The sequence below is a fragment of the Myotis nattereri genome (assembly GCF_964212035.1).
Source record: "Myotis nattereri genome assembly, chromosome: 4".
Lineage (NCBI taxonomy): Eukaryota > Metazoa > Chordata > Mammalia > Chiroptera > Vespertilionidae > Myotis > Myotis nattereri.
The window spans coordinates 101384231-101394346 of record NC_138079.1 but is presented as its reverse complement, the minus strand read 5'-3'; the positions used below and the strand labels follow the sequence as shown (position 1 = coordinate 101394346).

General features: G+C 55.3%; 1 protein-coding gene across 1 annotated transcript in view; it reads right to left on the bottom strand.

Moving 5' to 3' along the window:
- Positions 1-1611: 1611 nt before the first annotated feature.
- LOC308517695 (phospholipid-transporting ATPase ABCA3) overlaps positions 1612-10116 on the bottom strand; it is a 38323-nt gene continuing 29818 nt past the window's right edge. The window contains exons 22-31 of the mRNA XM_081088962.1: positions 9765-9984; positions 9302-9460; positions 7957-8129; positions 7243-7371; positions 6943-7137; positions 5024-5211; positions 4457-4627; positions 4000-4190; positions 3787-3860; positions 1612-3064 (exon numbers count right to left, since the gene is read on the bottom strand). Coding sequence (XP_080945088.1) covers positions 2933-3064; positions 3787-3860; positions 4000-4190; positions 4457-4627; positions 5024-5211; positions 6943-7137; positions 7243-7371; positions 7957-8129; positions 9302-9460; positions 9765-9984 — 1632 coding nt within the window. The 3' untranslated portion in view covers positions 1612-2932. The remainder of the gene's footprint in view (positions 3065-3786; positions 3861-3999; positions 4191-4456; positions 4628-5023; positions 5212-6942; positions 7138-7242; positions 7372-7956; positions 8130-9301; positions 9461-9764; positions 9985-10116) is intronic.

Sequence of the window (10116 nt, the reverse complement as noted above, 5' to 3'; positions counted from 1 at the left end):
CCTTGACTTGTGACCTACTGCCTGGCAGCCCTTCCCCACAGTGAAAGCGATGGAGAGGCTTGGCTTCAGCCCTGCCCCCCACTAGGGTCTCCCCACCCTTCCCACATGGCTGCCCTTTCCTTGTCAGAGCTCTAAGTTCTGGGGGCAGCTGTCAGGCTGAATGAAGGTCAGTCCCTCTGCCCACTGCCTGTTTCTGTTGAGCCACACCATTGGACTGGGCAGGACTTTTCTGGGCCTTGCTCTCGGCCCTGATGTGGGTGTCTGTCCCTCAGGAGCCCCCGAACAGGCCGCACAGGGCAGGGAAGGCAGGACCTCGTCTCCTGGGTCTCCTAACTGCTGTTGGGGGCAGGGCAGGAGTGGAGTCCCCCTGGAGGGCTATGCCTGCCAGATGTGACAGCTGTTTGGGACCAGCATCTCTAGGGACTGTCTGGGCCTGAAGGTCTAGAGGAGAGTGATAGGAATGGGAGGATGGATGACAACGACCAACTTTCTGCTGGTTGGGGAGGGGAGCATGATGTCCACGGCTCCTTTCTACACCCGTCTCCTGGGCTTCGAGCTGCCACAACTAAAACCAACCGGGACAGGGTATGTGTATGGTTTCTTAGGCCCCACTCCTGCTCCTTGAGGACACTCAGCTTCACACCAGGTTTTCAGCAGCTTTGTAGATGATTTGGGACACAGTGGACCCTACCAGCAGTGCTCCTTCCGGCTGCTCCTGGGGTCCCTTTTCATTGACCCTCCTGCAGTTACCCAAGCTCCATGTGTGGGTGCTCCTCCCACAGACAGTCTTCTGGGCTCTCCCCCTGTGCTGTGCGCCTGTCCCTCTGGTCCCCACTGCTGCAGCTTCGGCTGTGCCTGTATCAGCCTTTCCACAGCTGCCAGGTCATCTTCCTAAGAAGGACCTCTGATTACGACTGTCCCCACTTTCATCCTGCCAGTCTCCTTCAAATTAATCTCTGAACCTCATCTTCTGTCAACGAACCCACCTCTCCCTGAACTGATGCAGTCTTGATTTCATATGTGTGCCTCACATATGGATTAAATGTTCCTTCAGTCCTAAACATCTTTCCTCACAACCTTTTTTGTGTCATCAAAGGAGAAAAATGACACATTTCTAATACGTGGGATTAAAAACAGCCCAGGAGCCCTGGCTGGTATGGCTCGGTTGAGGGTTGTCCCCTGCACTGAGAGGCGCTTGTTTGATTCCTGGTCAGGGCACATGCCCAGGTTTTGATCCTGATCCCCAGTAGGGAGTGCAGGAGGCAGCCAATAGATGTTTTTCTTTCTCATTGATGTTTCTCTCCCTCTCCCTTCCTCTAAAAGTCAGTAAAAACATATTTTAAAATAAAACAGCCCAGGAAGCCCTGCAGTAGGGTTGTGAAGTGTGGACCTGCAGCCAAGCCGTGCTGGCCTCTACCCTCCTCCAGTGACCCAGCAAACTCAATATGGGCATAGCAACCACAGTTCCTGCCAACAACTGAGGCCCTTCTCGCAGATGTTTTTCGTTGGCCCATGTTTAGGACCACAACCACCCCAAGGTTTATTTTTTATAACATGGAACTAAAGGATGATAGTTTGAAGATTTTTAAAGGGGAAAAAAAGCTACTGGAAACCATTTGCAGTGTTTATAAACTTTGAGAGACTGATAAAAAAGCAAATTTGAAACTGACCAAGATGAACCAGTGATGAAAACAAGTGTTTTCTAAAACTATAAATTCTGAGAGAATGTAAAAGGCACAGAGATTCAAATAATGGAAAATGTAGAAAGCTGAGAAATAAATAGTACATAAATAAAAAGGGAGCTGATGCTGAAGAATAATCTGGAAAGTGGCTTAAAGCCCATGAGTGGTCCTGGGGCTAGAAGTCTCCTGTTCACGCACCTTCCTACACCAGCCCTACACCTGTCTTTCCTCACTGTAGACAAACATCTGTCAGTTGGCTATTTATATAACCTGCGTTTGCACTTGTATTTTTGGCTTATTTCTTCACCTCATGACAGTGAGTTCTGTAAGTTTACTACATACTGGGAGAAATGGGCTCTTGCTTTTGTTTGTCTGAAACTTGACAAAGAAAGCTTGTGTTAGGACTGCGGGTGAGGTACTGGGCCCGTGACTCCCATCTTGTGCGTGACTCACAGACTGGTCATGTTCCCTTCCAGCCTTTATTTTCTGGACACTGAGTCACCATGTGTTCGGTGCACCCTCCATAGATGGCCGCTCAGTCCCTGCCTGGTCTCCTGGCTGGTGGCTTCCCAGAAGGCCAGGGTCTGGAATGGAGGACTGCCTTCCCTCCCTTGTTGGCCGACTCTGGAAGTTACTGACGGGATGGTGCTACACGAAGGGTCAGCTCTGCCTGGTGTTGTGTACACACTCTGAGGAGCATGGACTCTCTGGATGCCCCCGGCTATCCTGGGAGCCAAGACTTTAGTGCCTCATCACAGCTGGCATCTCCCTCATGGATGGCAATGGTGACCTTTCGGTCCATTCTGGGCAGCCTGGCGAGTCAGCTGCCAACTGCCCAGCCGGTTTCCCGTTTCACACCCAGAGAAGCTCTGTGCCACGTGTGGACATGGAGATGTCACTGAGCGCTCTCTTCACGAGCTCGTAGGGAAATTCACTCCCCGGGTCAGCTGTGGCCCCTTCCGGGACAAGCTCTCCCCAACGGCCCTGCAGCTTGCCGACACGGACCGGACTGGACCGGCTCTCGGTTGGGATCTTGACTTCTGGGAGTGGGGTTCGACAACCACCTTAGACGCAGGTGCTCGCATGCTGATCCCTGCTGTGAAGACACTGACACACCCAGTCCACATTGTGCCTTGATTTCATGTCCATCATAGAAAACAGTGATTAGAAATAAAGGTGCAGGATACGATGAACTCGGAGGGAGAGGACGTCCACCTGTGCTACCCCTCATCCCACCTCGGCCAGGCTCCTCACGGCCCCTCATCCTCAGCGGGTGGCTGCAGGTGGGCAAAGCTCAGGAAGACTTGCTCCAATGAGATCTGGCTCACAGAGTAGTCGTCCACTCCATACTTCTCCTTGGCCTTCTCCAGGACACCAAACACCTTTGGGAAACAGACAAGCTGCTGTTAACAAGCCCAGGGCCCCGCTTCTCGGCTGGTCTGGGAGTCCTCTGGCCATAAGGGGTGGTATGGCCACAGAGATCCTATCCCTGCCCAGTCCAGCCCCCAGGGCATCCACAGGGAGTTGGCTTTACAGGGTGAGCCAAGATCCCAGAGGGAAGAGATGGGTTATGCTTGGTGAGCAGACTGGGGGACAGGGTGTCTTCCTGACTCTTAGAATATGACCTAAGGCAAGCTGTGTTCCCTCCTTGAGCCAGTTTCCGTTCTTTCTTTCTTTCTTTTTTTTTAAAGTTTAGTTTATTTGCACTAGCATTTTTTTAATTGATTTTTTTTTTTTTTTACAGAGAGGAAGGGAGAGGGATAGAGAGTTAGAAACATTGATCAGCTGCCTCCTGCACACTCCCTACTGGGGATGTGCCTGCAACCAAGGTACATGCCCTTAACTGGAATCGAACCCGGGACCCTTCAGTCCACAAGCCGACGCTCTATCCACTGAGCCAAACCGGTTAGGGCTAGTTTCCTTTCTTGGACCAATATTTTTCCAACTCAATTATTTCAGGCATAAACCCCTAAACCTTGTTGATACTATGGTGAGTGTTAGAACAGAAACTAAAGTGATTCCTCCTTGGAAAGAGCCTGGAATCACCACAGAAGAGGTGACTGCTGGAGGGAACTTCCCCAGCCCCTGAGGGGCTCGTGCTCACCTTTGCCCAACTGAGGTCATCACCAGGCAGGTGGTAATGGACCATCCCTTGGTGCTCATCTTCCAGGACACTGCCTGCACAAAGGAGAGACCGTGTCCCCACGAGGGCTGGGTGGGAGGGCGGGCCCACAGAATCTCAGCCCTCGTCCCAAGGGTCAGGGATGTGGGACTTGGCAGGGGCAAGGCTCAGATGCCCTCTGTGCAGCTCACACACCTGGGAAGGTCAGGTCCACAAATGCCTTGAAGTCCTGCAGCGCCTCCTGCTGCCCATCACTCCTGACCTTGGCCCGCAGGGAGTAGCCACGGCCAAACTTGCTCTTGAGGTGCTGCGGGCTGCCCAGGCACTTGAACTGACCCTGCACCATGATGGCCAGCCGGGTGCACAAGGCCTCACATTCCTCCATGCTGGGGAGAGGCGGTGGAGGCCTGACTCAGGGCTGGGTATGCTGACACCCATCCTCCATGTGCAGATGGGGAGGTGCCAGCACCCAGACCAGGCTGTTCCTGATTCCCATGCTCAGAGTATGGCCCGAGGGCGAGAGCCTGAGGATTCTCCTCACAGATTCTGTTCCCACTGATGTCAGTCTCTCTCCACCCAGTCCCTCAAGCCCATCCCCCGCCATAGCCCCCGTCCCAGTTCATCCATCGACCCACAGAGACCCAGGCTCTACCTATGGGAGGTGATGACGATGGCCTTGCCAGATTCACGTGCTCTGGCCACAGTGTCCCAGAGCAGACGCCGGGCCACGGGGTCCATGCCAGTGGACGGTTCATCCAGGAAGATGACCGCAGGCTCTCCAAGCAGGGCAATGGCCGTGCTCAGTTTCCGCTTGTTGCCACCGCTGGGATAGAGGGGGTGCAGGAGGGGGCAAGGCTTATTATTAGCATGTTATCCCTGGTCCCGATAGGTGACAGGGCCCAATGACCGCAGAGGCCGCAGGTGAAGAGGAACGAGGGAGTGTGCCTGGAGAGCTAGAGGCCCCAGAGGAAGCTGTGCCCAGGGGTCAGTTCCCACCCCACATGGAGCATCACCATCTGTCTGCACCTAAGGGGGTCCTGACCTCACCGGAGGTTGGCTTTACCTCTAGGAGGCAGGAACCAACAGGCAGCGCCTCTCACCTGGGAGCTCTGGCTCCCGACCTGTGTGGCTGTCTGTTCAGGGAGACCCTGACCCCATCCTGGGAAGACCCTGGGTCATCAAGTCATGGGGCGGGGGAGGGGCTGAGGCATGGGTGCACCTGTAAGTCCTGACCAGCTTGCTGGCATGAGGCTCTAGGAGCAGGCCCCGAAGTGTGTTCTCCACGTAGGCACTGATGTGGCGCTCGGGGATGCCCCGAAGCCGGGCGTACATGACCAGCGTCTCCCGGCCTGTCATGTGGTCCAGCAGGGCATCGAACTGGGGGCAGTAGCCAATCCGCTGTCGCACCTGGGATGGGAACACAGCCGAGGAGGTGACAGGTCAGAGGGAGGCTACTCCAGGTTTCTCATCAGCCAGTGCACAGGCCTGGCATTGGCACAGCCAAAGCTTGCCAAGCGGCACTTCAGTAGGGACACAGGAGGGCTTGGCTGGCTCAAGGATGCCACGAGTAGCCACACTGCCCCATAACAAGGGGTCAGAGAGGGGCCAGCGCCTCGTCCACTATGGGCTGGGTGGGGGCAGGTTGGTACAAGAATGTCTAGGTTATACAAAGTGATCACCACATGCAAATATCTGCTGGTGTATCATCCACTCATTCCTTCATCAGATGTTTAACAAACACCTAATGTGCGGTAGGACTTTTCTTTCTTCTCCCTCTAATGAAAGAGAGGTTTGGTGGCAACACCTTCGGGGTGGGGCATCCCCTGGTCAGACGGCCACCTTCATCAGAGCCAGGGTGCCTCACAGCCGCTGCCATCTATCTCCTACCTTCAGCTGCTGGCTGGGGACGGGTGAGCCTGAGGTCTGTGGATTCCCAAGATGGGGTTTCTTTCCTTTATCCTCTTTGGGATTTACTTACACTTCCAGCATTTGTGTTTAATCGGTCTGGGAAAATTCCTAGCTATTACCTTGTCAGTGATTAACTTTCCCTTTTCTTCTTTCCTGCTGGAACTCAGATTAAATATATTGAGGACTTCTCACCCTTCTTTCCACTTTCTGGATCACATCTATAGTTTTCACTTTCCTATATTTACAGTTTTATTTATTTTTAAACACAGTAAACACAACTGTTTTGTAATCTGGGTCTGGCAATTGTAAATCTAAAGTGGTGGGCTTGTTTCTCCTGCTGGGCCCTTGTGTCTGCGGGTTCTAGTCACAGGGACTGTCTTCTTTGTTTAGCTGTGCACTCATAGGCCCTGAAACACTATTTGGGGTGTTCTTTGAGGCCTAGGACGAAGGCCTTCCTCCAGAGAGGGGTGTGCTGCGGCCCAGCCCTGTTGCAAGTTCAGGAGACGCGGTTACTCCCTGGCACAGGCTCTACTTGATTCCTTTTCTTGCTTTGCTCAGCACCCGGGGAACCTTCAGGGCAACCCCCAGGGGCCGGGAAGCAGGAGGTTGGCCTGGTTCATCCTTGCCCTCAGGGGCAGCCTTTGGGGTTCAGCCCCACATGGGGACAGTCTCCTATTACACCCCTACCGGAGGCCCTGGCTCTTTGTTTCTGCTCTCTTCACTCGGCAAGGCCCCTAAACCCATGCCCATTGCCGAGAACCAAGGGCCCTGTGCCTCTCAGGGATCCTGGGTTTTGGTCTGAGTTCCTTACCATGCTGTGTGCTCTTTCATGTTCTTACCAATATGGTTTGTGACTGACATTTTATCTGGCTTTTGGTGTTTGGTGGGATGGCTGGTCTGAACAGCCCAGGAACCATTACTGTACATCTCTGTGCAGAGACTGGAGAGAGCCTGTTTTTATTTTTATTTTTGAGCAGGGCAGTGTGCTGTGAGCACCATGCCCTCCCAGGTCCAGAGAAATGGCTTCTCTGGGAGGGGCCCAGTCTTGACCCCCGGCCAGGCCTGGGCTTTTCCAGTCAAGGGGGCCCTTATCTCCCTATCCTTTCTCTCTACCCCATCACCGGCTTAGCTCTGCCCACAGTCACTGCCTCATCCACTTCCTGAGCCAGAGATGAGCTGCATCCCTGCCTCCAGGGTGCCCCCTCTTCCTGTCTCCCTAGTGTCACTCACCTTCCCGATGTCTGAGCGGATGCTGTAGCCCCCGACAAAGGCGTCCCCAGAAGTGAGGGTCTCCTCCCCGGTCAGCATTTTGAAAGTGGTGGTCTTCCCAGCTCCGTTGAAACCCAGCAGCCCGAAGCACTCCCCTTTCTGGACTGCAAGGGAGATCTTGTCCACAGCAAAGAGGGGCACGCGCTGCTCATACACCTGTTAGGTTCCAGGGAGGAATCACAGTGGGGAGGCAGGGAGCCAGCTTCCAGGCAGCCGGGCACTGGGGACAGACCTGGGGCCTGCGGGGTGTAGCCACCTTACTTTGCAGAGCTCCTTGATGACCAAAGGTGTGTCCAGTGGGGAGTGCAGGCTGGGCGCCAGGATTCGGTTCCTTTCGTCCGCCACGTCCTGGTCCTCGGGAAGTGCTGACGGCCGGGTGTACACTTGCATCTAATTGTTCCGGAAGAAGACCACAGGGGGTGAGCTCCAGCCCGAGGGGTCCTTTTCTCTGGGAGGAGGGGCTGAGGTCTTTGAGACAGCTCACATGTGCAGACTCAGGCCTTTCACGGAGGGAGCTGAGGGGGCCATAAGGACTGAAAGTAACACCGAGCAGAAAACTGCCTGAGAAATAAGGACAGTGCAGACCCTTGGGGAAAACCAGGAAATTTCACTGAAGGGCGAGAGATTTTAATACGTAAAAAAAACCCAAAACCCTCTTTTTAGAGAAGTCATAATATTTTAGAGAAGCTAATTTGCCCTGGGTTAACCTGAACATCCAATGTGGTCTCAGCAGGTTTTGTTTGTTTGGGGGATGGGATCTATGTGACAAGCATGCCGCTGCCTGGCAGCACCGCCTCTGCTGAGATGAAGGCCCCAAGGCTCAGGAGGACTGTGGCCCCTGTCCCAGGCTGCGCGTCCTGGGTGCACGTACACCCTGGCCCCTGCTGGGTGCTGAGGCCCGCCCTGTGTGCTGGCCCGAGGAAGCCTGGCCTCAGTGGGAGACCTGCCCGGCGCGGAGCTGCAGGGGCCACTCACCAGCCCCCGCCTCCTCCGGAAGGCACAGATGCAGGTCTTCAGTCTCCACAGCAGGTCGGTCTCAATGAGGAAGAGCAGGATGAGGTAGGCAAACCCTGAGGCAGCCAGGGAGGTCACAAACCTGCCGACCCCTGGGGCACTCCATGCATAGAAGTTTTCCTGGTACTGGATGTCTGTGTGGGCACGGGAGAGGGTGCTGCTATTGCCCTCACTTCTCTACTGGGGTGCCAGCCCAAGTCCCTCTTCTAGGCCCCCAGGCACGGCACCCCAGCCCTCTACATGGAGGCTGTGAAGGTCCACGGTCCACTCATCTCCCAAGGGTGCATACCATGTTTGCCACTGCCACCCAGGAGCCCCAAACACTTCCTGTATTTGGGGCAGTTTCACCTCGCAAGGGGCACCTACGACAAGTGACCAAGCTGTGCCGTCACTCACTCACACATACTCTCACTTCCTTGCCTGGGGACTGCACTGAGACATAAAGACAGGTAGGATGCGCCGCCCTTCCCCCAAGTTGGTCCTGTGAAGTAAGAAAGTGGTAGGAACAGAGCAGAGACGGAGCCTGCCAGGGGGATGCGCACGGCTGTCGATGTGACAACTAAGCTGCCTGCTAAAGACTGCTCCAGGTGCAGAAGGGGTGTGTTGGGGGATGAATCATGGCCCCCAGAGAAACATCCAGGTTTTAATCCCCCTAACCTGTGAATGATCTTACTTAGAAATAGCGTTTTTGCAGATGTAATTATTAGTGAAGGTCTCAAGATAAGATCCTGGATTTAGGGTGGGCCCTAAACCCAACGACAAATGTCTTTACAAAACAAAGGAGAGGGAGGTTTGAGATACAAAGACACACGGAGAAGGCCACGTGAAGACAGAGATGGAGAGGGGAGCCCAACAGTCAAAGAACGCCCAGGAGCCAGCAGAAGCTGGAAGGGTGGTGGGAATGGGTGGAATCAGGTGGGAGCTGGTCAAAGAAGCAGGGGACTGCGTGTGTGTTCGAGTGCTGTGGAAGCCGCAAGGGGTGCCCAGCCCAGTGATGGTAGGGCTGGGGGTGGGAGAGCCTCCCCACCCAGGAGAGGGACCACCTAGGCTGATCTTACAGAGATTTAGGGTCAGCCAGGCAGGAAGGAGGAAGCGCACATCACTGGGCAGGGGCCGTGAGCACACATCTTCTGAGGACCCTTTTCATGCTTATACCCGGGGTGTCTCAGTCCTGGGACCAGGGACCTGCCCTGCCTGCCACACCATGTGGAGCCTCCCCAGAGGAGCCCTTCACAGGAACAAGGCTCCTGGGGATGCCCTGGCTGGTCTTGGGGGAGAGCCCGGAAAAGGGGCTGCCGACACTCACTGTATTTCCTGCAGTAGTGGGCGGCCACCTCTGAGGAGGTGCAGTACCGCCTGGTCTCGTAGTTCTCATAGAAGCTGCTGAATGCCATCCCCAGACAGTGGTTGGGCAGCACCAGGAATATGCGGTCCAGGGTTCTAGAAAGTTCTTCTAATTTTACCGCTGTGGGGAGAAGGCACAGAACAGTGAGTGCAGGAGGACACGCCACACCTGCCCCCAGATCAAATCAGGGAGGGCAGGTTCCTGATGCTCCCTATGAAGTGTGTGTAAGCCTGGGCAACCAGCTGGGTGTCCTCCCTGGGTGGCCCCACCCGCTCCGCTGCAAATGCAAGGGGAGGTGCTGCTGGAGTGTGGTCTGGCCCAGTGTCTGCACTGGTACCCCCCTACCCCCACACCTCCACACTGGGGCAGAGGTTCCATGGGTGTCCGGGTTGTGGGGAGTAGGGGGCGGTCTCCAGGCACCCACCTGGGATGCGCATGATGGTGACCATGAGGAAGGTGGCGATGCCTGACAGGATGTTGAATATGGTCAGCCTCGTGTAGGCAGTGGCCGCCCCCGAGAAAAAGAAGTTCATCAGATACATGAGGGGGATGATGGCCCAGCCGTAGAGCATGAGCAGCAGCAGGGTGTCGGCCACATGGCCGTCCCGTGTGAAGGCATGCACGTCGAAGGCTTTGAACACCACCTGCAGCGGCACAGAGAGGGTGGCTTGGTATGCCTGCAGAGGCTCATCGCCCCCCAGGCCCAGTCATCCCCCATGGTGGCTTTCACCCTGGGATCTTCCCTGATGAGGACCCCCCCGCTCCCCTTTGCTGAC